The 27,511-nt window shown below is 51.8% G+C and overlaps 1 protein-coding gene across 1 annotated transcript in view; it reads left to right on the forward strand.

Moving 5' to 3' along the window:
• The first annotated feature begins 4,787 nt into the window (after positions 1-4,787).
• LOC143210967 (uncharacterized) overlaps positions 4,788-27,511 on the forward strand; it is a 48,077-nt gene continuing 25,353 nt past the window's right edge. Inside the window, exons 1-3 of the mRNA XM_076428332.1 lie at positions 4,788-9,699; positions 15,174-15,561; positions 26,822-27,095. Of these exons, the coding sequence (XP_076284447.1) occupies positions 9,516-9,699; positions 15,174-15,561; positions 26,822-27,095 (846 nt within the window). The 5' untranslated portion in view covers positions 4,788-9,515. The remainder of the gene's footprint in view (positions 9,700-15,173; positions 15,562-26,821; positions 27,096-27,511) is intronic.

A 27,511-nucleotide genomic window follows, 5' to 3' on the forward strand; every position in this document is an offset into this window, starting at 1 on the left:
AAACAGTACTCGTTTAGGTTTGCCGGAGCATTAGAGAAGACGGGGCGAGACGCGACGCCTCGGGGAAACAGCGGCCATTGTGTCGGCCATCTTTGACCAGCAACTGTTACGTCGCGTTGTGTCGCGTCGCGTCGTCGTTTCGCCTCGCGTCGCATCGGTCAGCTAAACTCGTGACGCGGCGAAATGACGGGTTGCGTAGAACATTTGGTTGGCGTGGACATCGGTCTTTCTCGTTCTGCCGCGGCGTCCCCGACACAATGGACGCTCGGGATTCTGCAAAAACCGGTAGCCGGAAGACAATCGAACCGCAACGCTATTGGATTTGACGAAAACGAAGAGCTAACCGGAGGTAACCGGAGCTAATCGGAGCTGCTTGGCAGCGGCAGACCGATTCTACCTTGTATAACTCGAAGTCTCTCGCGTGCTCCTCGTAATTGCTTGTCACCGAAATTGATCCAATTCTCTGACAACGTTATACGACCGCGCTCGCCGCATCGTTTTCGGCCGATGGGGCACGTCTACTTAGGATGCAATTTTCTCGTTTAAACGCTTTGTCCTTTGTCCGCGTCGATTTCTAGCCGCGAAATTATCGGCGGTTCTCGTTCGGGCTGCCCGTCCGTTGGCCAACTTATCGAACATCGAGTTATCTGCAGCAACCTGGCGGGAAACAAAAAAAAAAAGAAAAACAACAGGAAAAAAGAAGTTTAGCTACGAGGACATCGATCGAAAAAGAGCGGTTCGCTTTGTGGGAAGGTAGGCATCGAAGCACACAGGCACGGGGACAAAGCAAGCGGGCAGCAGGCAGGCAGGCAGGCAGGCAGGTCGGTCGGTCGGTTTTGTCCCGAGGGAGAAATCGCGGGTTTATATAGCCAGTTGACATCGAAATCCAGTGACGTATCTAATTGGGAGCAGTTTAACGGCGAGGGCGGATCACCAGGATAAGCCGTAAGCCGATGAAGCCGCTGCACGAGATCACCCCAGGCTTATAACTGCCGGGGAATCTTCTCTTCGGACCTCTCTTTTCCAGCCACCCCATGGAAGCGGAGGCAGAAGTAGTAGCAGAAGCAGGCACAGGCTGCTTCTATACTGTACGCTCTACACTCTATACTCTACACTCTACTATACCAAGAGTATTCCGGGCCGTGAGCCGTGATACGACACGCAACCCTCTTGCCGCCCCTTCGGGTACCATGGCCGATCCCCGCACACCCCAGCTGCTACCCTCGCCTATCTGCCGGAGAATCCGGCGTAAATAATGCCGATTATCCCCCCGGCAATTGTTTTATCGACCGAGCTGTCCCGCTCGAAGAGAGCAATCTCGAAAGAGGGTGACTCCGTTCCGCGCCTCACCTCCGACCTTTCCCCGGTACCCATTCCACTGACCTTACACAGATTTACGAGTCGGTTCGCGGAGGGTGAAGACTCGCAAAGTAAATTTCTTCCGTCCTCTTCCTCCCGGAGAAATTTACGAAAAATTCGGGCTCGCGACGCGTGAAAGGGCTCGTTAAACGAAAAACGCTCGAGCCGACCGACGACGACCAGTACCGAGCGGTCTCGGCCCCGAGGAACGCGTTCGATCCTTCGACAACGTCTGCTACGTTCGAAAGACTCGCCGCTCCTTCCGCCATTTAATGGAATCGATAAAAAAGTATCGCGCCGTAACTCATCTCCCTCGTTCGAGGCGAGACGACCACGAGATACGTAGGTACCTATACCCTCTTGGCCGGTTTCGCTGCTATAGATCGCGGGCAAACGAGCGCGTTTATAATTTTTTGGCGGCGCGGGGGCCGAGAGGGAGGCTCCATTTAATAGTTTCAGTTGAATAGGGCCCTCCCAGCAGCTCCGCTTCCTCCGCTTTCTCCGCGGCCTAATGGAACTCGCAGCCGCCGTTCGCTTTTTGCGCCCCTCTCGGCCACCCCCCTCCCGCTAATTATGAAATTGCGTACACAGGAACACGGCTACTCCCTTTCTCCATCGCTCTCTCCCTCTTGCTCGGTTCGTCGAGCCTCTTCGAGCAATATTTGAGCGCGAATTACACCGCTACTCCCTTCGGTCCTGCTCATTATCCCCTCCCGCCTCCCTCCCACGCGGCTTCCCCCTTTTCCCCGGGTCCCATTCACCTCCGGCGCGCGTTCAACGCTGCGAATAGTGAATAGCGAGAGGCGTCTTCGCATTTGCCGCCGTTCAAAGAAACGTTACTCCGTGTTAATGAGACTCGTCCTCGTCGGGGCCGCGACGATCCGAACGATCGTCTCCCAGGACCATTTCCATTCGAAGGTGTGCCGGTTCAATTTTCCATCGTCGATGGCGTCGACACCACCTCCGACGTTGCCGCCTCGCCTCTAATTACCGACCTGGGCAGAACCAAAGTAAACTGGGTCACCGGAAACTAACGCGCGACGGCGGAAAGAACGAAACGATTAGCCTCTACGCGGGAGCATCCCGTTTTCTTCCGCCAGGCGCGCTCCTCCACTCGATTCTCCCTCTTTTCCACCCTCTCGCTCTCTCTCTCTCTCACCCCTGCTGTTTCTCTCCTAATGGCTAAAAAAGTCTCCCCAATTAAAAAACTAATTTCGATTAGAGTCCCCGAGCGGCCGTTCGGTATCGTGTAAGTACAAGCCGCGGGGCATCGGCAGCGAGGGGTGAAAAACTGTGGAGGATAAGTTGCGCGTTTCCAACTTCGTACCCCGGCGTTGTGCGGGTGGCCGCGTTGCGTAAAGAACAAAGTAAGAGGAAGCCGAGAGCAATTTCTGAAGCTTCGAATTTTTACGGTGTCTCGCGGTTCAGCCCGCAGAAAAATATCCCGAGAGTTTGTCTCTTGATTAACGAGCTTGGCTCTCCCCTGCGTCTGCAGAAAACGCGGAACCACCGTGTACGGATAGTGGCTCGTACTCCGAGCAGCCTAAAAACACGCCAGGTTCGACGAAGCTCTATCTCTCTACCTTTCGAAAGATCCGCACAGAATTTTCCCCGATTCTCTCGAGGCCTGCCGAGGCCTGCCGAGCGAATCGCTCCAAAGATATATACATATTTATTTATGCGCGAATTAGTATTTATGTTGGCGCGTAGCTACGGGCCGTGGCCCGTGGCACCCCGCGGCTCTTAGGCGTGGATGCTTCAACCGGTATTTGTTATTCTAATGTCGCATTATACGTTTGTTTGGGGGCGTGGGCGAGTAACCCGAAGTGTGAAACACGTTGTAACTCGTAGCCGGGTCCACCGGTCCTCCTGGAATTCCAGCCTGCCGGATGGAACGAAGCTGTCGCGTTAGCGCTCGGTGAAAAGCGTTTCATCGATTCGGACGGAGTCGAACACTTCCAGCTACACCTCCGTCGAATCTATACAGGTGCCGAAACGTGATTTTCGTGTTTATCCCTTTCCTAATACCTCAACAATGCGAGTAGAGGCAATATCATCCAATTCCATCCATCACTTTTTCGTTCACATTCTACGCGACTCCAATTTATTCTACATCTAGATCCGCAAAGCCGTGCTCTCGAAAACGAGAAGAAAATTCGACTTTCGACAGGTTGCCCCCTCGAACGAGGTTCCGTAGAGCCAGCGAAACGCCGTGAAAATGGACCAGTATCTCCGAACCAGAGATTTTTATCTGCCCGGAGCGATCTTCTCGGACAACGCGGTCTCCCTTCCTCGAAATTTACAACTCCGTCGCTTCCTAGACACCGGGTGTTCTTCCCAGGGAAGAACTTACTACCGGTAGCGGCAATAAAATGCCGACTTCATTATATCCGTTCGCCTGCCAGCCTGTAATTAATAGTCGCCTCGATATTAGTATCGGCCATTTCGGAAACACGACTGACGCGCGATGCGCGCTTCCATTCGAGCGCGGCCTAAAAGTTTTGCTGTTATGCACAGCCATTGGAGAACATACAGGGTGCATATCGTAGGAAACGTATCGTAGTGCGAGTTGTTTAACACGCGTGTTGTTAAACGCGTTGTTTAACACGCGTTCGCGTGCCGATCATTATCGCGGTCCGCGGATCTCGCGCCTGGACTTTCCGCGTTTATCGCGTCAAGAGACTAGATCCACTTTCCTCCAGCTCCGGAGTTGTCGACGATAGCTGCGAGGTTAATCGAGTTCGCTCGAGTTCGACGCTCCGCGCCGTGCCGTCAACCACTGCTGGATATTTCGCGGCTGTCGCGTCGCGATCAGCAAAATTGCTCGCGCGGTATCTATGTGCCTACAACCAATGGCGGCTTCGTTACAGCCTGTCGCCTCTCGCGATGCAAATTCGTTCACCGACGGCACCGGTGCTCGATACCAGCGATAATGATTTGTTAACGGCAGCCTATCGATGCCCGAGAGATGCTTTACCTTTTCGAAAAATGTAAGAAAATTATTGCTAATACGCGTACGGGGTGTAGAGAAATTATACCGGGTGGTCCACGCAACTTGCACACACCTATATAATTTCCAAAGTATGCGTTGCACGAGAAAGTTTTGTACACAGAAGTTGCTTGGTCTGAAGGGGTACATTATGTGGTGTATTTATGTTTTTTACAGGTGGAAGTGTTTCGGAGATTTGAAGGTCGACTTTGTTTTTTTTTTTATGGAATATTATGTTTTTTGTACCAAAATATGAAAGAATGTCGAACTCTGTGTAAAAAGGTTTTGACCTTCATTAGCCCTAAACCTAATAATTAACGAGCAAAATTTTCAGGAGATAAAGTGAAATTACTCTTAATTATTAGGTTTAGGGCTAATGAAGGTCAATACTTTTTTACTCAGTTATTAACAATCCTAGTGTTCCCCATTCTCAAAAATATTTCAACGAAAAAAGATTGCGTATAGTATAGCGGGTATAGTTATGAATAAAATTGCTTGAAGAATTTACTTGAAGAATCTACAAACATTGTTTCATTATCTCGGACTCATTAAAAAACACGTGTAACACGTGAAACACGTGTATAGCTCTTTGTATGTTGTGATGAATTCCGAGATTTGTATTTCGCACATAAATTGCCAGTCCAGTCATAAAGATAAAAGGAAAAGTAGAATGATGATACAATTGTCACGTTTCCTACGCGTTACGGGGAATAAATAATCAAAGGTTAAGTATAGGGTTCTTTCTTTTCCATTTCTGTCATCTCCACGTGCATCGAAAGGTTGCCGTTGATGGGTTATTACCAAAGTCGGGGCGGTGGTGTCTGCCACGGATAGCCGTCAGCGATACATTGCCGTGGCAGGATATGGTTTTCCGGGGTGGTTGGCTATGCGCGCGGTCGTCCTCTTTTCCCGAGTCATCCTCCGAATCTGTTTGCAGCGTCGTTTCTTTTTCTTCTGCGTTCGGGTCTGGCTACTTTCGAGAGCCCACGCATTGTAATCTCGTTGATGCGCGCTGCGGAGGAGAAGCAAAGGAGGGGAAGGGAGTGGAAAAAAAAGAAAGGAAAAGAAGAGGAAAGAAAAAGGTCGCGAAGGAGGAATGTGTCGCGCGCGGCATGTGGCCGCATTACGTGCGCTCGGTTCGTCGGCGCGCGAGCGAGCGAGCAAGATCGAGCAAGACCGAGCAAGAAGACCGATATCGGAACTCGCGAGGCGAGCTGCAACCGAGAAATCCTTCCTGTGCGAGCCTGGAGGCTTTTCGGCGATTCGTATCTGTTTTAATTTGAATAATCGTCGCTCGTTGCCTCGCCCGTTCGCTTTCGGCTGGCAACGTTATCTCGCGGCTTTATCCTTCGCGGCAGATGCTCGCTCGAGTATATCTGCTCTCTGCGACGGGTCGCGCAGCCCGACTGCTTACTCCTTTCCGAGAGGCGCCATCGTAAAAACCGAGGGAAATTTTCATGTGTAAAGGGCCGGTTCCGACGCGAGACAGTTTACATTTTCTACGCGGGCTTCTTCGGCCGAAAGCGTCTGAGACGCGAGAGCTGGCGCCGCGACGCTCTCGACGGTCTGGCCGAGGTCTCTCGTCTGGCTCTCGAGTAGCTGGAACCCGATGTCCTTTCACAAAGACACGCCGAACTCGTCCTGTTCATTTTTCGCCCTTCGTGTTTACTACTCGTCTGGTCTTCCCTCGACATCGTCTCCTCGTTATCGCCGCCGCGAACGGCAATTTCGTTGTTATTATTAGGAACACCCAGAGAGGAGAGGAATAGAGAGACCGTGTGTTTACCCTCTCCAGAGTAGCCGGCCACTCGACGCTGCAAGAGAAGCTCGTGCCACGAAACATTTTCGTTTATACTCCGCCTACCGTGTGCTGCTTCTGTTCGCTCTCGGTCCGTGTGCTTGTGCTATACGCTGTGCGCATGCAAGGGAGCCGACCGAACTCTCGAGTGGAACACGTCTTTTCTTTCGGCGGCGTGATCGATGTCGACCAGAACTCGAACTCGCACGGTTCACGGTTCAGAAGTGGTGTTCGCTCTCGTTCCCGAGTCTCTGCGCGACCCGGAGGAAACCGACGAGAGGCATGGTAGCTGTACGAGGGAGAGATTCGACGCGATCATCGAACATAATCGAGAGCTCGCCACCGAATTCGAGCGCGCGCTGCGTGGGTGGCCTGTGCTACCACCACTACCGTCCAGCGTCCACCTTCCTCCGGCAACGGTAACCACTACCGGCTGGCGAGGCAGCTCGCGCAGGCCTCTCTTCTCTCTTCCGATGATGAATGACTTTCGTATAACTCTCCCCGCAGCTTCGTCTTCTCTCAGTCGCTTGGCTCGACTCGTTCGCATTCGGTCCTGGTGCGCGTCTCCTCTCTCCCCACCTTTTCTCTTCCGTTTCCGTCGATTCGCTCGAACAAACGGACGATTTGCATCCACGATTGCCACCGCGCCACTCTACTCGCGAAAGAGAGAGAGAGAGAGAGAGAGAGAGAGAGAGTGTGTAGCAAAGTCGACTTTCGGTCGGTGATCGTGGCTCGCAGAACAATGGAAATCATTTATCTCGGCGCGGATGCGGATGCGGATTCGGTTGCCCGCGTTGTCGTCCAAACAATGGCGCGCGCCTCTTCGTAAATGAGTCGGAACGAGGGCAACGACGACGAGGCGACGGCGTCGTCGGTCCATGGTTAACCGCAGGTATACAACGTTGGATCTCCGACCGGGCGAACCTCGACCCGTGGGAGGTTGCGCATTTTGCTACAAGAAACTCGAGTTAAGTGGATACAGTCGTAGCCCGTTAAACGCCGAGTTTCGCCATGGGTGACGAATTTGAAAGGCGACGGTGACACCTCGGAGCATCCGCAACTGCCTTAAAAACATTCGAATGCCAAAGCGAACGGGGGGTCCCTGGGACAGCTCGTTCGTTCCTGCGGTTCGAAAGACTTTTCACTCCTCGATCCTTCTCTCTCTATCTCTCTCTCTCCCTCTCTCGCCCCGTCGAGTGTTACGCGTCGTCCTTTTCAGCTACCTGAAGAAGGCGAGGAGGTGGAAGAGACGGGTCTTCATATTTTATACGGGATGGGGATCCTTTATGCGGTCGACTACGGGGGCACCCAGCGTGTCGAATAGAATTCAGGAGGCCGGTACACGATAGGTATTTTGACATGCCCGAGAAATTAGTATAATAAAGAGGGGGGCTACGTAGACCGGCCAAGTGCCTAAACACACGCCGTAAATCTCTCCCCCGGTGCTCTCCACGATCCGAGGAGAGGAGAGGAGGTCTCTCCGCGATCGTACGCGAGCCGCATCCAAGTTGCGCCCTTTTTCGAGCCGTCAGCCTCGATCCCGGCGACGTTTGATCGATCGGGACGAGAGCGGCCAGATACCGGCAACGGTTTTTATCGCGATTTCTCCTTTTTACGCTTTGTTACTGCTACTACACCTTTCTCTCTTCATCCCTCTCTCTCTCTCTCTCTCTCGCTCGACTTGGAGCGTTCCGTGAGATCGGTGGAGCAGACAGCGCAGCGACTCGTCGCATCCCGTCTCGACGAACACGGAATCGTCGGCCTCGAATAAATTCACCAGGCGAGATTCCGCCTGAAAAGTCGATCCAACACGGTGTACGCCTCTATTAGCGGCCGGTGTGGATACGTATGTATGTGTATCGCGACGCCTGGGCCAACGCCAGTGGCGTAATCGCGATACCCGAGCTGTCGGAGGCTGGGAGAAGCAATTTTGCTCGTCGGACAGACCGCTTCAAGATCCTGGAGCATTTCGTGCGACTCGTCGCGACGATTCAAACACAACTTTTCTGTAAATTTACAATGTATCCTGATCGTTTTTAGTTGGGCGGATCGTCGACTCCGAACGAAATTGTTCGTTATGCTTTCTCACCTCTGTTCGAATGGAAGTCGATCGAAATACAAAAATGTTTCTACCAAATAGTTCTCCTGGGCGAAGAGGTTGCGAGCGAAATATTTGGTGAGAGAGAATAAACGCTGTCTTTCGAGAACCGGTGGACCGAGTGCTACGCCACTGTTCGTAGAGTCGTGGTACATACGCAGATAGGTACGAACGCCGGGCATCCGGTGCGCGAGGGGTCGATCGATCTCTCTTTCGTCGTTGCGCGGCCACGCTGCTTCGAGATACCTCCGGTATCGGTGCCGGGTATGGCGATGGAGGTGGTGGAGGTGGCGGAGGTGGCTGCGCGATCGCGGTGGTGGTGGTAGCGTCGACGACGATGGTCGAAGGTAGCGAAGCGAGGTGGTCGTGTCGGTGGTTAAACGGGGGCGTGGCCCGTCGACGGGGAGCGTGATCGAGATGGCGCGGTGTGGGGGGAGGGAGAGGAAATCGAAGCCCGCCCCTCGGTTCAGCTGGTACGTATCGCGGCGTGGCTGGTCGGTTCGCTTTGCTCGACCAGCCCCAGATCCATCTCGCTCGGTCGCCCGCCTCGTTCGAACTGGGCGAGGCCCCGCCCCCTCGGGGCGCGCGCAATCTCCCTCTCTGTTGCACGCGAGGGCTCGGCATGGTCGCGTCTCCTCGCGTTATCGGAGGTCCGTGAGCGGCCAGGATCGAGCGCCGTTGCCGTCACCCTCGTCGGCTTGGTGGGGCGAACGGTGCGCGTGGGAGGAGTAGCGGCGGCCCAGTGGAGTTCGGGAAGTCGAGCAGCGCAGACGCGTTCGTTCTGCTCCGCGACGATCCGATCCTAGTCTTGGCCATATCTTCTGCGCGTCGAGCAACGCGTGTATATCCTCTCGCAGCGACGACAACGTCTCGACATCGACGTCGATCAGTCGATCTCACGACCGGACGTCCGAGTATTCGAATCGTTCGCGCACCTCGCGATCGCCGAAACGAAACGAAAGTCGATGGGAAGTGGAGGTGCGTCGTCGTCTCGCGGTTCATCGCCGTATCGTCGACGGCAGCGACGCGTCGACCGCGAAACGATCAGGCCGACGAGCCGCGTCGCGTCTTCTCGCGAGTGACACGGTGGTGATCCCTGCGCGACCGTACCAATTATATCCGGAGAAAGATCGAGCGTTCGAGAGACGACCGTAGTCGCTCGACCCTAGAACAAGAGGGACCAGCTTTCAGGAGACACGTACCACTCGAGAAAAACAGGTCGGAAGGCTTTCGGAAAAGTTGGAAATCGAGGTGTCGTCGCGCGAGAAGGTATGCCTACGAAAGGGGAAAGGGGAAAAGCGACGGACTTCAGCATCGCGGCCATCATGGCGCCCAGGGGTCCGTCCTTCGGGCATTACCACCTGCAGGGCATCGGCAACACCGCCGCTACCGCTAACACCAACTTGGAGTGTCCGACCGGCAGAGGATTCGTCGCCAATTCCGCGCTCGATCACCGTAAGTTTCCTTTTTTTTCTTTCTTTGTTTCTTTCTTTTCTTCGTCTCGGTTCGATAACCTCTTTCGCGCGAAAGTTACCCCGTCGCGTCGGGACCAACCAGCAACATCCAGGAAACCCTTTCACGCCTGTCAACGACTCTTCGGACAGGTTCCCTTCCAACGCGTTTTCGAGTTCGTTCGCGTATGGATGACATTGGCCCCCGTGCAATCGTGCTGCCTGCAGTCTCAAAAATTATCCGGTTAACAGGTTCAATTTCCTGAAAGAGACGTCGCGTCGGTCCCCTCGGCCGGATTAGGTGTCGACAAGTTTCTACGGACGAGTCGGGAAAAAACCGCGATAAAGATCGTATCCGTGTCCCTGCAGCGGTCGAGTCGTGTTAACCCGTGTCGCTTTAATCTCGCGCCTTGTGGTCTTGTATTCATTTTTCTGCCCGTTGCAAGTTTCTTGTTCCTCTACCTGCCGTCCGATCGACGATCGACGGAAGCGAGAATTAGAGAAATTACTAGTTAGATCAGTCGTACTCAATCTGCGGCACGCCAAGTTGTGTGCGGTTCGAGACACTCGTATTCATTATTAAGTAATTTTTCGCACGTCTGACAACGGGAACATGCACGTCGTGTTTAGTTATTCATTATTTATTCATCGTAATCGCTCCAAAAAAACAAGAGCGAGGAGTACAGCTGATTTAGAGACTGGCAATGTCCTCTTTCGCCTCGATTCTCGCGGAATTGTTCGTTCCAAGCCAGCAGAAACGAGTTGAATTTGAATGCGAACTCGCGCCGACCGCGGTCCTCTACCGTCGGACCGTCTCGGGCCGCTCGGGCGTTGCTTCTCGGAAAGACGGCGTTCTCGGAAACGGTCGATGCCCGTGTTTTGTAAAATCCTGAGCAGATTATACTCGCTTACAAAAGGGGACGATAGCGAATCACGTCCGCCCGCGAAATACCGGCGAGAAATATGTAATTCCGGTGCAGACGCGGCGCTCGATTCTCGCGGACGTTCGTTGATCCGAGCGCGTCAGACTCGCTCGTTCTCCGTCCGTTTAATTAGAAATTCACGATCCATCGGTCGGCCGAAAATAGACGGTGGGCAGCGTAGTCGAGGAGACGACGGCTGGCGGGAGGACCGATGATAATTAGCGGGCGAAACGGGAGCGCCGCGGACCAGAAAATAAAGCGGCTAATTGTTGCCAACGGATCGCGCGTAAATTTTACCTGTTCGCACCGAAATTAACGATCGGCGAGCTATCTTTGAGGTCGCGCCGGTGTAATTTCGGCCCGAGGAGGAAGACAGCGCGCGCGTGTGGACGGAAAATTGGTTGGACGGGACGCGCGACGACTCGACGCTTTTCCCGATGCCTCGGCGAAGCGGAAAACGTCGATGCGCGCGCGTTCCCGAAGTGGAAAAAGGCGAGCTGTTACACGACCGGCCAATTTTCCGACGAGGGAACGTAAATTGCCCCTGTTTTTGTCTCGGAGCGCTCGACCGTTCGCCGCTTTCAGCCGGTAATCACATTAGCGCACTTAACGACGCCATTACGGCTCCCGTGGCAATCTAGAGATTCTTAATCGTTCCCAAGAACAAGTTTCGCCGTGTCGGCGGAGAAGGAACGAAGGAGAGAGACCGCAACACGAGAACGGAGAACGGAGAATAGCGAACAGAGTGAGGCGAGAGTGGCGAGGGGCAGGGGAACAAGGGAGCAAGAGAGAAGGGAGCGGAGCGGCCGAGGTGGAAAACATTAAATACCAACCCGCAATTAGATTCATAAGATCTCGTACCGCCGTCACGTGTAATCATTGTCTCGCGAGAGCGCGTATATCGCGCAACGCTGTCGGCTGGGACGCCGAGGGAGAAAAAAAAGAAAAATGTGTGCACGCGAACGGCTCGGAGTTCGGTACAAAAGCGCCGTGTAGCGAGACGGCAACGCGAAATCAATTCGGCCTGACGGCGGTGTGGCGTGCGCGCGATAATAACAACTGGCCGAGCACGGCGAGCAACGACGTATGTATGTCCGGCGACGATAAACGCTGAATCGAACTGCCGCCGTTCGATCCTGCGGATATCGCGTTCTCCCGCGATTTTTCGGAAATCGAAAGAGTGCTCCAGGTTCGTCGCTCCGCTCGTTCCGTCGATCCTCTCAAGTTGGAGCACCGTCCTTCGAACGGCTGGGTGGTGACAGGATTCTGGGTGGTCGGCTGTCGGTCGTGGCAAAAGGAAGCTGACGTCAGTAGCTCGGTCATATTTCTTCTTGCCTTAAGATCATGGAACATGGGACCACCTCTCTGTGGCGAGCCACTGATCGGCCGACCGCCAACACTTCCGGTTTAGCCAACTCCTTCGCGCGATCTCCCGGACCAATTAATCGGCTCGAAGTCTACGCGAATATTTTACACCGACCGCGCTCCGGTCCTTCCTCGGCGAAACGTCTTCGACAACGAGTCGATTGTTTTTCCTGTTTGCCAGCCCGAAATCTTCTTCCTGTTCGCAGGATTCGCTGCACGCGATTCCTCGGACGGTTCGCAAATATCGGCAACTCACTGTGCAACGAGAACGCGGGAACACAACAATGGGTTCGCGGTCGTACGAGCAACGCCTCTCTCCTCTTCTCCTCTCTCCTCGCCTCTCCTCGTTTCTGTTCGCCTCGCGTGTCGTTGCGGAAGATTATTAATGCACACACAGGCACGCCTCGGGGGAGCGAGTAGCAGGTTGTTGTTGCGGCCGTGTTTGGCCGCGTATGTGCCCATTACGATCGTGATTCGCGCCGGCAAAACGAAATTAGCCGTTTCGAGAGAGACTCACCTTGGCCGGAACAATTGTCGCGCGGTAAACGCTACCGAGAGCGAATCGATGGAGAAACCGGGACGAGCCGAGGATCCGAACGGGACAGGAGAGAGAGAGAGGGACGCGAGGAACTGAACAGGGAGCGCAGGGAGTGCAGGGAGAGAGCCCGCTTACGGAGGTGAAACAGGAATTCGAGATGAAAACCGCGAACGCGTGATGTTCGTGAAAGAACGTCGAGGTCGAGGCGCAACACGCAACACGCACGGTCGAGGTGTTAATTTTAACGCCAGGCTTTCCCCGATGCTTGCCGCTGTCGACCGGCTGTTGCCGTTGCCATTGCCGTTGCGAGTGAACTCGTTCGTTTCGCGAAATTCACGTCTAGTTCGCGACAATGGCACCCGGATGATTTTGTCATTTTCGTCTATCGCCGCACGAGGATGTCGCAACGACGCTCCTCGCAACGAGCACGGGCGGCCCCGTGGGGCACCGATTCGTCGAAAGCTAGAGCAACCAAGCCACACCTCTGGCCGCGTTACGCGAAGAAAGTGCGAAATGAACAGTATTCTGCATATCTGTTCACCTATCGTTATTTAGCAGCGGCGCTTTGGAACAGGAATGGGCACAGATCGCTCCATGGGGCAGCGCCTTCGCTCCGACGAAGCCACGAAATCGTGTTTGCTACTGTACACGGAGAGAAATCATCGGAGCCGTCGAAAAAAGAACGAGATGGATGCTATACCGTCGCTCGCGTCGATGTTCTATGATCCGGAGGATCGTTGCACCGATTGCTCTCCGCGGAGCACTGTCTCGGGCACCGAAGAAAGCGAGAACAACAGAGCCACGCCTACTCGGAGCACCCGGCGCGGCGTGCGGCTCCGGCACCGTTCGTCCCGAAAACTTGCCGTCGAAAAACTCTCGCGAGGCGAACAACGCTCGTTGCCGTTCTCGTCGCCGCGAGCCAACCTTGGAGGATACGTTATTATCGTTATTGTTGAGGGAAACTCTCCCGGAGCAGAGAGTGGTCGAGGTGAGACGAGGCAGCCGAGGTGGGAGATAGAGGGAAAGAGCGAGAGAGCCAAGCCAGGATCAAAGAGGAGCAAAGAAGAACCCGCTCGTACTTGCGTGTGCGACAAGTGCCGATGACAATGAGCGCGGCCTGCGTGAGTGCGTACGTGCACGCAGATCCACGCAGATGCACGGGAGTGCACGGGAGTGCACGCAACGGCCGAGGGTCGCACGCGATGCCCCGCTAACTTACCTTCCTTTTTAACGCGCGTTGCGCGTCCTCGCCGTTTCTCCTCGGTCGAGCGAATTCGCGGCCGAAATTCGCTCTCCGTGTTTTCGACGATCGTCGACCGACCAACAGGTATAATTTTCACCCGGTACTCGCTCTCGCCCCCTCCGTACACGGACGCCGCGTCGCTTCTCTCTTCTCTCGTACGATTATCTACTCGAAGATCGTTCGAACAACGTTTGTTTTCGATGTTCGAGTTGAAACCGGTTGCACGGAGGCGTCGAGCGCTATCAAATATTTGTACACACTCGACGAAACGAGAAAACGGTCGCGTCGCGCTCGGGTCGTCCCTCGGGTCTCCCCTAGAGCGAAACGGTGAAAGTAATTGGTCGACGCCATCGCTGTCAAAAGCGCGTCGTTGAAAATTTGACGAAAAACCGGTTTGAGCACGCGTGGCCCGCACCGTGCTTGCGCGTAACGGCGGCTAGCAACGTTTTCTCGATACCGTTGCGACCACGTTCGCGAGAAGGAACCCTTGAGAAGATTCGTCGATAGTCCCCCTCTCCTCGGAGGACGCCCGGAACGATTCGTTTCGCGGTGCCCCGGAGGAAATTGGCGCGATCGCCGGAGACAAAGAGGCCACGAACTTGGGTCCGGTCCGCCTTGTGTCTCGGGTAATACTTTCTCGGCAGAAGTAATTTTTCTCCTCGGCGTATCGCGACATTCGTCTACAAGAACACGGTGGTGTGCGTAGAGTCGGCGGCGGTGGCGCGCGAGCGTACGTAAATGCACGGTATCGGTAGCGGATCCAATTTGAGATACGAGGCCGGAAGACGCATTGTTCGCGCGGAATAGTACAAATTAACAGATCGGTATCGTGACCGGAGCAATTAACATTGTGTACACTGGCGCGGTGGATTGGCTTTCTTGAAATCTGACGGTTTAATTAGGCGCCACCTTCTACGTAGCAGATGCGCGCCCTGTTTCGATTAATTACCCCCGCCCCTTCGCTCTTTCGCCCCTCCGACACTCGACTCCGCGCGTATCGTTCCGGTACATCTCACTCGGTTAAATCGACACGCTTAATGGTAAACGCGTCGATAAAGAACGGCTCGGTCTCACCTTTTCGAATTCCCCTTCGGCGCGACACGGCCCTCGGACGCGTATCTATCTGCCTCTCTGTCGGTCTCCGTATATTCGGAAGGGAAACGGTTTACTCGCTTCGCGTCTTTATGCCGATGTCGGACGTCCTATGTACCGTCCGTGTCTCATAACGTGGCGCAGGAGCAAGGGAGCGAACAAGTTCGCCGTCACGCGATGCGAGACCGAATTGTGCGCGCACCTGACCAATCGGGCGGTTTCTTCGCGAATTCTTCTCGCATTCCTTCCGCGAGTATCATTTTATCGGACTTATCGTAGTCGGATGGATTCGTACAACGCGGAGAACGATGTTGCAGGGTTGAGGACGTCGCCGGTGAACATCGTGGCGACTGCGACCGTCGTGACGGAGGAGGCTCTGCTAGCCGACGACGAGGTCGAGAACTGCGAGGGCGAGAGCGAGGGTACCGAGAAGTCTGGCAACGAGGAGGACGAGGAAGTCGACGTCGACGTCGAGGAGTGCAGCAGCGTCGACGACGGGCCCGTCCACGCAGCGCCCGACGACCTCAGCGTCACCTCCGGGAGAAAGTGTCAGGACGTCCACGGCGATCACGAACGAAAGCACCGGCTCAGGACCAGTTGCAACTCCGACGAGCTTCGGGACGTCGAGTGCCACCTCGAGACCAAGGAATTGTGGGACAAGTTCAACGACCTTGGCACCGAGATGATCATCACCAAGACCGGCAGGTAAGCCGTGTTGTATTTCACTCGTATCTTCGACTCGCAGTAGGTTCTCTCTCGGATCCTTTGACTTTGAAACGGAACGTAACGTCGCGTCCCGTCGCGCCGCGTCGGATCACTGTGTAGCGTCGTTCGAGCGCCGCGCCGTTCCCTTTACGAACTCGAGCCTGACCCAAAAACTACGGAACCGTACCCCGTAAAACTTGCCTACGTTCCAACGATTCGAGGCGAGCACCTTTTCCAAACGTTCAACCCTCGAACGCACTGTTTCTCGGGGCTCTGTGCGCCTTTCTATTAACGATTATTAGACTGCATAGAGTAATAATTAGACCGCGGATTTTATGCATTTATGACAAAAACGGGCTCGTACAATTTAAAACAGTGGAGGTATTAAAAAGATTTAAGGCCACCAGTGTATTGGTTTCGCCTTAATAAGATAATTAAAAGTAGAATGAAATTTTTATTTGGCTCCTGTGTCTTGCAATCAATGCAAACATTTTTTATTTTGCATAAAGATCCGCGGTCTAGTAATAATTGAACAAGTTAATAATGAGAAATCGAAGTTACGTGAAAATGTACTTACTGTCTCTTTTAAGCACTAACAGTGTTAAACTCTTCTGCTGCCTTTCCAGTTTTATATCTGACCTATTCATTTCCGTCGCTGATGCATAAAATCCGCAGTCTGATGATTATCTAACGGGATCCCCGGGTCCGTTTAAACCCAGCGTTTTAAACTCATCACCTAGCCATCCATTAGCTTGATGAATTTCAATCGAAAGTCGCGCAGTCGGGTGCAATGAGAGAAATATCTTTAAAAAATTGATGAACAACGCCTTCCCAGTATTAAAGGTTCGGGTAATCCACCGTTTTCTCGCAGCCTTTCCTACATGTATTTCAAAGCAAAATATCGGTCGACCGATTCACTAGGACTTGGTTGAAACTGAAACCCAAACGAAAACGAATCGGTGTTCTCTTCGGGGACGAGAACTCGGTAGTGTGGCTGGCGCAGTAGCGAAGTCGCGCAGCCGCGCAGGTGCACCGGAAGATGGCCGAGACCGGCACGAAGCGTCGACGCGAGGCGAGGAAACGCGATTGCGAGAGTAAATGAACGTTTGTCTCGCTTCGACGTTAACCGATTCCGGCGAGATCGCGACGAGATCGCGAGACGGGATCGTGCGACGAAAAAAAGACGACAAACACACCAGGGGGAAAGCTTGAGAGAGAGAGAGAGAGAGAGAGAGATCGACTTTGGCATTCGTTCGAGTTACGACTCGCCTAATTGCCTCAATTTAGTACGTGCGAACACACGTTCGAAGGGTCGAGGAGCGAAAAACACGGCCGCGTGTCTGCCCAACGGAGAAAATGAAATTTTTCGGGATCGCAATTACGCATCGTTATATCGTTCGCTGCCATATTAATTATTAGACTCCCGTGACAACCGAGGGCAGGCCTCTCCTCTGCATTATGGGCTCGGTCGGCTCTGTTCGAGTTACGAGGAAATTGCGGCCGCTCAAACAAAAGTTCGGCTCGAACGGTGCGTACTCGAACTAATGGATTTCATTGAGCGACGTTTTACGAGATATTTAAGGGTGTTTCGGGTGTAATTTATCGTGGCAATTTATGCCCCTTTGTGGATATACCGCGCGAGCGCGCGTTCATTTTTATAGGTATGCTAATAAACTGGAGGCCGCAGCTGCGCGCTCTAAGGATGCGTGACCGCATCCGTGTTACGAGATATTTGTACGCAAGGGAGAACTCGCCTCCGAACCGCTGTCCTCTCGTAAAACGACAACTCCGGAGTCTAACGCGATTTCGCGGTACTCGACGCGTAATGCGTTGCGCGTTACGCGTTACACGATACGCTTTGCGCTCGAACCGAGCTGGCTGTCGCTCGTTCGACCGCATTGGATCGGATCGATCTGAAAAAAATGAGATCACCGTATCGTCGATGGTCTCGATAGCGCTGGGTGGCTCGAAAAGTCTTATCGCACCGATTAACCCCTGCGCAGCCAACCGGGTACCCGGCGACCCATCTACTCCATTTCATTCACCCATTCACTTAGTTTCAGGGCCCCGGGCGAACATTGTTTGGGGGCCTAGCCAATTAACCCAAATGAACTAAAATTTCGGTTAGTCGTGGCCTTTTTGTCGAAAAAGTAACCCCCTCTCTGCCAGTGCCGGACACAAGTCTTAACAAAGGTGAATTCTTCTCGATCGAAAATTAAATATACAATAAATTTTATGATTTCGGCGCAGGGTTCGATCATTTATAGAAAACCAGCAAATGTGCAATTAATTCAACATGCTTCTCAACGTTTCGATCCTTATGTGGATCATTCTCAAAGAGACATTTTCTGCGTTTGCTGTGACAACAGAGACAATATTTAAACGATTATTATTCCATATTCCATGGCGGCGGATGTGTAACTGACAAGACTAACAAGACTTAATCTGGCCATCCAATAAAGTCCTATATCCGCTGCTGAATTTTCTGTTTTCCTAAAAATATTACAAAACTGATCTGCACACCCATTGTTGTTCGCTATCGCATCGAATAATGCCTTTAAAAGACGTTGAACAGCGAAGTTTCTAAATTTTCTATACTCTTTTCTGTATATTCTGGTCGCCCAAACAAGGATGAAGGTGTAAGGACACGTTCTGCTATACGTCGAGCAAGGGTTGTCGTCTGTTCATGCAAAAATAACACCGCTTATAATTCGTTTCTCCAACGCGCCGGTTGCTACAAAATTACAAATCCGAAGCAAAGCTGGGGAACAAAGCTTATAGTTGGAAGTTGGCGCGATTACAGGTGGTAATCAACAAAGTTCAGCGAGTTTGACGCGACGTTGCCTTCGAATCGATCTCGGAATGTTTTCAAACGTTGCGTGTGTATTTTCACGTAGAAAGCATTTTTTAATGTTTTAGTAGCTGGAGTAGATTCTAGCGACGCGCGACGGCGATACGACGCGCGACGGCGATACGACGCGCGACGGGTGTCTATTACGATCGCTTCTTTGAAGAAACCAGGCTATAGTTGAGAGAGAGAGAGAGAGAGTAGTCGATCGATGCGTATTCGCTGTAAACTAGCCGGTGGAGCCAACCGTGAGCAATCAGGAATCACACGCTCCGAATGATTCCGAAGTTTATCCGGTCAAAGAAGGTCGCAGAGGTGCGTGCATGCGCTCGTAGATGCATTCGGTGGTTGCGCAGTGCGCAGTAGAACAGCCTTGAAGCGTACACGCGAAGCAGATCGCGAGCTCTCGTTGTTGGACAGATATCGGATCGGACGGGTGACGTCGTCGAGCGTCGAAAAAAAGAATTTTCGAAACGATTCCGGGGCGTGCCGGTGGGCCGACGTCCTCTTCCTGGCGACGATCGATATATCAAGAACGCGACGATGCACGAATAGCGTCGTTAGCACGAGAAACTCGCCACGAAATCCCCGCTAAGGCTAAACGAAAACGTCACTCCGTCGAGTGACAATACGAATTCGGACCAATCAGGTGGAATTGTCTGGCCCCGCGGGGTGCCGGGGCCATGCGCTCCTCCGATTCTTCCGCGAGGACTAGCTGTGCTCACGGGGCCCTCTCTTTTTCCCACGTTAGCATCCGCCAGTTTTCAGCCTCTCTCCCTTTCCCTTTCTTTCTTTCCTCCTCTCTACTTCTCTCTGTTCCGAGTCCCTCGACGCTTTCTTTACTCTTCGCGTCGCTGTCCTTGCCGCTAGTAGGCCTCGATTTCGGCGCGACGAACAAAGGCAATTTCGAGCGTGCAAAGAGTCGAACGACGTCATTGTGATGACGATAGAGAATGAAGAGCGAAAGGATCGAGCGCGCGAGCGCGGCTCGGTAACTCGCTCGAAACGTTTAAGGAAAGGCTGTTCCAGAGGGCCCTGTCCGTCAGCCTCGGAACGTATAATCAACGAGTTTTCGTCGATCCCCGATCCACCTGACCCAATAACGAACCTTTATCTTCTCTTTATTCGCGCCGAGCGCGGCGCGGAGCGGGGAGCAAAACGAAGCAACTAAAGCTGCGGATACGCTAGCGAGTGTACCTTGAAACATGTTCTGGCACAATTAAACGTCCCTGAGGCAGCGGCCGACAAGTTGAACTTCGCGACAGTTGCTCTCGAAGAGCTGAACAATAGATTTCTAAGGGTGGATTTATAGCGGAGGTGCGATCATCGATGATAGCGGCGCGGTGAAAAGAAACCAACATTCGCGACAACATTTCGACACATACTGATGAAAAAGTACATATGTATTTTCTTTTTTTCTTCACCGCACAGAGCTCACCTCGCTGCTCCACTATAAATCCACCCTAATATTTGCAAAGGCAGTACCGTACGCTTGTGCAAGGTGCTCTCGCGAGAAACGTCGCGAGTTATTATTTAGCTAGTGCATTCGCACCTTAAAATGTCGGAAAGTCGAGCAAAATCGCGCACTCGTACTCTCGAGTTTACCGAGCCGACAGCCGTTCGTGTGTTTTTCGAAGTTTAAGTAGGTGACAGAGAGAAAAAGAGAGAGAGAGTAAGAGAGGGGTGGGAGAAGGTGGCGAAGGCGAAGACTGTGAGCGCGAGCGCGCGGAATATAGGGAGGTGTGGACGAGAGAGCGGGTCAGCGAAGAGGGAGAGACAGGATACCGGCGGATAGAGGGTACTCGTCACGCGAACCCTTCATCAAGGTGCCAGCAACCTACGTTACACACTCACACGTGGCTTCGCGGGGTGAACGTGCACGTTACGCGAGGACGTGCACGGATCGCGAAACACGACGCGCCGAGAACCGAACAACCGTGCACGTCGCAGTGAAAATACAGACAACACTGGGAACACAGATAAAGAGAAACCCGGAGCGAAGAGAATGAAAGAGAGAGAGAGAGAGAGAGAGGCCTGTAAACGTCTATTTATCCCTGTTACTTGGTCTCCTCGGCCAGAACGAAAACCCGAGCGGGTAACTACGATGCGTGTACGGCTCGCAACGTGCATATCGACGGTTCGAGCAAACAGGAGGAGGAGACAAGTGCGCCGTCGCGTTGAAAATTCCAGGGGATCGTCGATCTCGTCGGTACCCGTCGGTCAGCCCTCGGACGATTAGCCGGGTTCGTTCGAGCGAGCGAACCTTGCGAGCGAATCCTCGAAAATCTACCCACTACGTACCGGCAGGAAAGAGCCGCGCGCTCGCGCGGCATAATAATTATAACGGCGACAGCACCTGCTGCGCCGCTGCGAAGTCGTTAGCTCGGCAAACATTTAAGTAACTCGGATGGCCGTGTTCGGATCGCTATAATATCCACTGCTTCCGTAATCCATTTGTGCGAGCCCTTCCGCCGTGCTTCCCCCTCTCCCTCCCTCTCCCTTTCGCCTCTCGCTTCCTCTCTCTCGCCACGAACCATCCTACCCCAGGGCTTGATGGCTTCTCCGACACACTCGTTCGACCCTAAACCGCGCGCAGGCTGATTCACGCGACTACTCGAGGACCTTAAATCGCTCGTAAATTATCCGTTCTCCGAACAAACTGCACACTGTCATCCGCTACGTCTTTACCTAGATTCTAGATAGTCCGCCGGGAGAACGTACCGACGCGACCTTCGTCGATGTCTCTCGCGATGAAGAAGTCGAATAGGATCTAGTTAGGGCTGTGCGAGGACACGAAAATGTAAAGATCTCGATGGTCGGGACGAGGAGTCGGCTTCTCGGAAATTACGGGATTCTCGATTATGTCAAGATTTTCGAAAATGTTCGAGATTCTCCAAGGTCTCAAAATTTTCGAGAACTCGTCTCGATCTCGAAAAAAATTGTCGTCTCGACCCGACTCGAAATTTTCGGGTTCTCGCACACCTTTAGAATCTACTAAACATACAATTAATTTCCCTTGAACCAAAATAAATTTCGATATTGTTGTAATCGATATCTAGCCATTGGAAAATTGGTATGTACCGCTTATAAGTGTTTAGGCACTCCTCTTTCATGATAACTTTTTTAATATTGGACTATACGATTTGAACTTTTTCGGGAAACTTTTCTGGGAAGCTAGAGCAATTAGTTCACTACAGAATGTGAAAAGAAATTTTTTCAAAGATTGCAATTGCTCGGAATTGTAGAAAAAATACTATAAGTTTCATTCTACAACTTTTTTATGTGGGCCTATAATGAAAATTTAAAAAGTACACATTTTGTAGATCTGTGTCAATTATATGCACTATGAAAGTTTCATCGAAATCGGTTGATGCGGGGGAAAACGACAGGCATTAAAAGATGTAAGAATCCTTAGATTTATTGCAGTTACAGGCCGAAAATCGTGAAAAATTGCAGCTTTCACCATCTTTAAACATCTGTAGCTCGTTGTATTGCAACGTCGATCGATTTCGACGAGATTTTCAGAATATGTTTAATTGGCACAGATCTACAAAACGTACTTTTTAAATTAGCCCAAATTAGTCTAAATAGGAACACATAAAAAGTTGAAAATGCAACTTTTAGTATATTTTTTCTACAATTCCGATCTATTACAATTTTTGAAAAAATATCTTTTCACATCCTGTAGTAAACTAATTGCTCTAGCTTCCCAAAAAGAGTTCAAATCGCATGGTCCAATATTAAAAAAGTTATCATGAAAGAGCAGTATTTAAACACTTATGAGCGGTAGTGTAGGTACAATTTTGATCTTCTGTCTAAACGGTTTCAAACAACAAAAATATAGTTACTGTAAGACATAACACATAAATGATTTGAAAAATGAAATCGTTTTACAAGTACACTGCGGAATTTATGCAAGTATAGTAAAAACGAACAGACAACAGAAAATGTATGGTTTTATTATTTTGCATATAGATTCCCAGTCAATTTACAAGTATTGTCCGTATCAATTACAAGTTACAGGAGCTACATGTAGACACTTCTGTTGTTAATCATTTCATCGAATTAAAAACAAAACAATTTTCAAATTCTTCAAACGTTTTCACGATTTTACATTTGGTGTACTGATTTTTGTCCTAGCTAGACGCATAAAATTCTCTGTCTAGTTATTTATGTTCCGCTAAGGAGAGATCAACGTGAATTTCGAAGTAGCCTGACCTCGAAATTGGTAAAAATTTCTACTGCGATGTTTCTCGGATGTTCCTGCGAGACACACGAAATACGATACGCGACAGGCGACGCGCGACGAACAGCTTCCGCGTAATTTAAGGTCAGCCGATCGAACGAATTAGCTGGTACACAGGGATTGCACGGGGCGGAATGCGAGACCGTTGGGGTGGCATCGGCGAAACAGATGCGGCAATACATACGCTTGGTGTGTTGGTGCTCGTCTATTCGGGGTTGGTTTGGGGTCGAGGTGTTCCTGCGATTACGGGCTCGTTAGCCACGGCCCATGGAGGGCCTAGCCTGTTTGTTTCTGCCTAATTTGACCGGGAACCGCGCCGCAACGAGAGAAAGAGAAACGCGGCGGCCGAGCAGGAGCGCGATTTTTTCTCGTGATTCTCGATACGGGCGAACGATCGTTCGTCGAATCGTCGAATCGTTTCGTTTAATCGCGTCGCGCTTCGTTTCCCTATGATTTAAATTTCGCTTGATTCGCGGGCGGGTTTTATCGGGCGGATCGCGTAAAATCGCGCGAAATAAAAAAAAAAAAAACAGCGGTGCGATTCGACTCGAGACAAATTGACTCGTCGCGCGTCGCGTCGGTCGTGATTTCGTGTAAAGATAAACGGGGTCGCGTCGTTGGGGATTGCGATCCACGCAGGGGCTCGAAGCGTAACGCGGAATGGGGCGAGGAGTTAGGAATGGGGGGTGGGGAACGCTCGATTGACTTACTATCGATGCTTAATAGTCTTTTCAATGTATTTCCACTTATCTCGGATACAGGGGAGACCACCCTCCGAGACGGCTAATTTTCTCGATGATATATCGCGTCGCTCTGTCGCTACGAACACGAGAGCGCGTGCGTGTGTGGGAGAGGTAGGGATGTGGCGGGCGGCGCAGCGTTTCCGGCGGACGTTGCGGGTGCTTCGGATCTCGACAGCTTCTTCTTTGAACGGCGTCTAACTAGATCCGCTCTCGCGTCCGATCGAGATGATCGGCGTTCCCCGGTGTTCCGCGATGTTCCTCGATGCTGAAAGAGGAGCGGTCGAGGGGGCTCGTTCGTCCGTGACTGGACGCTTGCGGTCGCCCGGACTCGGCAACGATCGCGGCGTTTGCGGTTTCGATGGTCTCGAAACGATCTCGGGCCGTCTTTCAATGAGCGCTCGCAATTTGTTGCGTTCCACGCGATCGTCGTTAAATCGGTGATCGGCGGGGACTTTGAGACTGTTCGGCGAACGGTGATCAAATCGGTACTCTCCCGGAGATCTTCCAGCAGACGACCACGATGACGCCGCAGATCTGACTGGACAGAAAGAGCTCGTAGAAGGAGGTGTTCCGAGCGAATTTCGCCAGGAAGAGGAACACGCCCGTGTAGATCAGCATGTTTACTGCGCGACAGGAGCAGCCCGCTAACGCGATACCGAGCATACGCGCCAGCCGCGACATCGTCTGCTTGCACGTGTCAGAAATGTTCGCGGCGCGAGCACGAATCAGATCGAGTCTCTCGGCGATCGCGTAGCTTTCCGATCCGGGTGTTTGCGTTTCCGCTTCAAGCCCGCGAACGGTGACTTTCCCTTCCTCTTCTGCGGAGGTCTGACACGTTGTTCCTACCGCCGGTTGTTCGTTCGCGGAGGAGTCCGACGAGCTCTCCGACGAGATCTCCGTCGTAACGTGCGACGAAACGGCCGACACCGCGCCTTGCTTTGCGGACGGCGGAATTTTCTTCGTCGTTGGCTCTTCGACGACCTTCCTCCCTTTCTTCTCAAGTTCTTTCGAGCTGGTAGACACGTCGCGATAGGTCGGAGGTCTCCGGAGGAGGTTGATGTCATCGGCGCACAATCTCGCGCGGATACACGGAGGAAGCTCCTCGAGCAGCGCCGCGAAGTGCTGCGCGCACGCTCTTCGACAGGCTCTGTTCTTTGGGTTGCACGGGCCCGGGCATTCTTGCAATCGACTCATCCTCGGCTCTCTAGGATCTGTCGGATCTTTCGGGACGGTGAGCGCTCGTTGGAAATGTCAGCCGATCTTCTCTCGCCGTCCTTCCCGATTGATTTCCGTGGGAGAGAAAGAGAGTAAGAGAAGCGTCCCCGAAGCCGTATGAAAGTGTTCGCTGTGCTCGGGCGCATCCGCGTCAACGAGGACGCGCATCTGCCGGCGCGTGCGCCTCGACGCTCGAGGTGTTGAAAACTTGACTGCATATAACGAGGTTCAAGGGTGACTCGCCCGCTCGTAACGAAGCTTGAAAGGCCTGCGGGCGCTCCTTTCAATCAAACCGACTACCATGCAGTTGGACGAGCCTTCACGTCGAACTCGAGAACTCGAGAATTCGGGACCGACTCTCTCGCCACGGTTCCAGAAACCGGGCCCCCGCTTTCTTCGACTCCTCTCTTCTAGACTCGGCTCCAGTCCCGTTGGCTAACCGCGCTCCGCAAGTTTTCGCGCCCCCATACTTCTTCTCGTTTCTCGGTCTTCGAGGTTATAAGGTTGTACGGTGAATTTTCCATGTCTGACGAACGACTCGCGAGCAACTTCCGTCCTTTCGATCATCGCGATAAGCGACTCGCCGTCCTTTGTTGAGATTCCCCGCGGCGAGAGCGCCGACTATGGTTTCAACGATCGGTTCGATGTATTGTTTAGCCCCTTGCCCTGCGGTTTATTTTACGGTTTCAGAGATTAGAAGATTTTGGGGGAAGAAAGGAGAAAATTGATATAAATTGTATGCCTATATGTTCTCCAGCTGCTGCACAATTAACGAAACCAAAATAGAATTTTATTCCGGTTTGAAAGAAATGATTGAAAGAAATCTGTGCAGAATCTTCATCACGAGTCAGACGCGATATTGTAAGGCAGGGGGACGCAGAGTCTCAGAAATTCCGTACAATCGAAGTAATTTATGGAACGAAACGAACATTGAAAAGTTAAGACGTGTGAAATTACAATATTTGTTATACTGAATGCAACAACGCGAAAATTAGTGAGCAAGTTTGGCAAATATTCTCGTCTCCCATTTCTGAGAGATACGGCACTGAAGGTGTTAACCCACGCACGTTCCTCAGGGTGGAAATTCCTCAATATACTCTATTTCCATATACTTTCAAATAACTCTTGCGTTTCTTTAACCCTTAGTACTCGACTGGTGCCTCTGAGACGCCATTAAAAATTGCTGTACCATTATTTAAAATATTGTTTACATTATTAGATATGTTGGTATCTAATCAATAGACTGCGGATTTTATGGATTTATGACGAAAATGGACACGTACAATTTAAAGCACTGGACGAATTAACAACATTTCAGGACATCAGTGTATTAATTTCAGCTTGATAGGAGAATTAAAAGAAGATTGCAATTTTTATTTGGCTCCTGTGTCCTGCAGTCAATGCAAATATTTTTTATTTTTCATAAAGATCCGCAGTCTACTAATCAATTTATTAAACATCTAAATATTGCATGAGGTATTATATCAAAATTTCGTATCCACCAAATTTAAAAAATCATTGGGAATGGAAATATTCCAGGCCGGAAGAAATGTTTAATTTTCGAGTTAAAACAGCTCCGAGTTCAAAGGGTTGACCCTTTACACTCGAAGCAATTCGAACTCCAAAATCAAGATGTTTGTTTCAACCCAGATCATTTTTGTTCTCTGTAATCTTTTTTACATTGTGCACATCAAATTGAACCTGTTTTCATATATATAACAGTCGAGCTTTTTATAATTTATAGAATATAGACAAATTTAAGAATGTTGAAACTGTTTTGAATAATGGTATGGCAATTATTAATGGCGCCTCAGACTCGCCATTCGAGTGCAAAGTGCAAAGTTAAAACGTGACGTTCTGAATGAAACATAACTTGTTGTTTTAAAACTTTCTACTCGAGTTTATCAGCAAGTGGCATACACGCGTTATACATTCCCGACTAAGGGATGTGTTCAAAGACTCTTCGGGTCGAATAGGAATAATTCGATTGCCGTCAGTCTTTAAAGGAAGAAGGAATTGATAAGATCGAAGAAACGTCAAGGGATCAATAACTGAAGCACCTTTCCGAATTTCGTGTGTTTATCGACTGACGGCAATCGAATTATTCCTATTCGATCCCAAAGAGTCTTTGAACAGGATGAAAGTGTCGAAGAGAGCAGCCATCACGAACGGAGCGATTTGAAATAAAATTCGTCGGGTGTTTTCCAGACGAATGTTCCCCACCTGCCGGGTGTCGTTCAGCGGATTAAAGTCGGAAGGGAAGTACGCGGTGTTGATGGACATCGTGCCGGTGGACAACAAGCGGTACCGATACGCGTATCACAGGAGCTGTTGGTTGGTTGCGGGCAAAGCGGATCCTCCGGCACCGGCCCGTCTCTACGTGCACCCGGACTCGCCGTTCACCGGGGATCAGCTTCGAAAGCAGGTGGTCTCGTTCGAGAAGGTTAAGCTGACCAACAACGACATGGACAAACACGGACAGGTAAGAGAAATCTTTCGCCGTAGACGCGTACTCTCGCGAGCATTCCCTAGACAGTTTTAAAGCGACCAGCGCCGCGCGTTCAATGTTGGATCTGAGCGGTTCGGTCTCTACGAAAAATCCACGGTCGCGACCGTTGTCCGTTGTTCGGGGCCGGACGATCGAACGGCCGCTTAGTGACAGCGCGCGCCGTAAGCGTTGTTTATCGGTAAATTCGCACGTTCGCGCGGTTTCACGTCGATCGGCCCCGGTGATTTGCGTAAGTTTCGCGCGAAATAAGGCGGACCGTTTAACGAACGACCGGTGTCAACGACGTCGACGATGCTCACGGATTACAGTGTCGTTTTTCACGCGGCGGAATCGCGGCAGTTTCGCTCCGCCACGCTCTGCTTCGCCTCCGCTCCTCTCTCTCTGCTGCG

The sequence above is a fragment of the Lasioglossum baleicum genome, chromosome 7, assembly GCF_051020765.1.
Source record: "Lasioglossum baleicum chromosome 7, iyLasBale1, whole genome shotgun sequence".
Lineage (NCBI taxonomy): Eukaryota > Metazoa > Arthropoda > Insecta > Hymenoptera > Halictidae > Lasioglossum > Lasioglossum baleicum.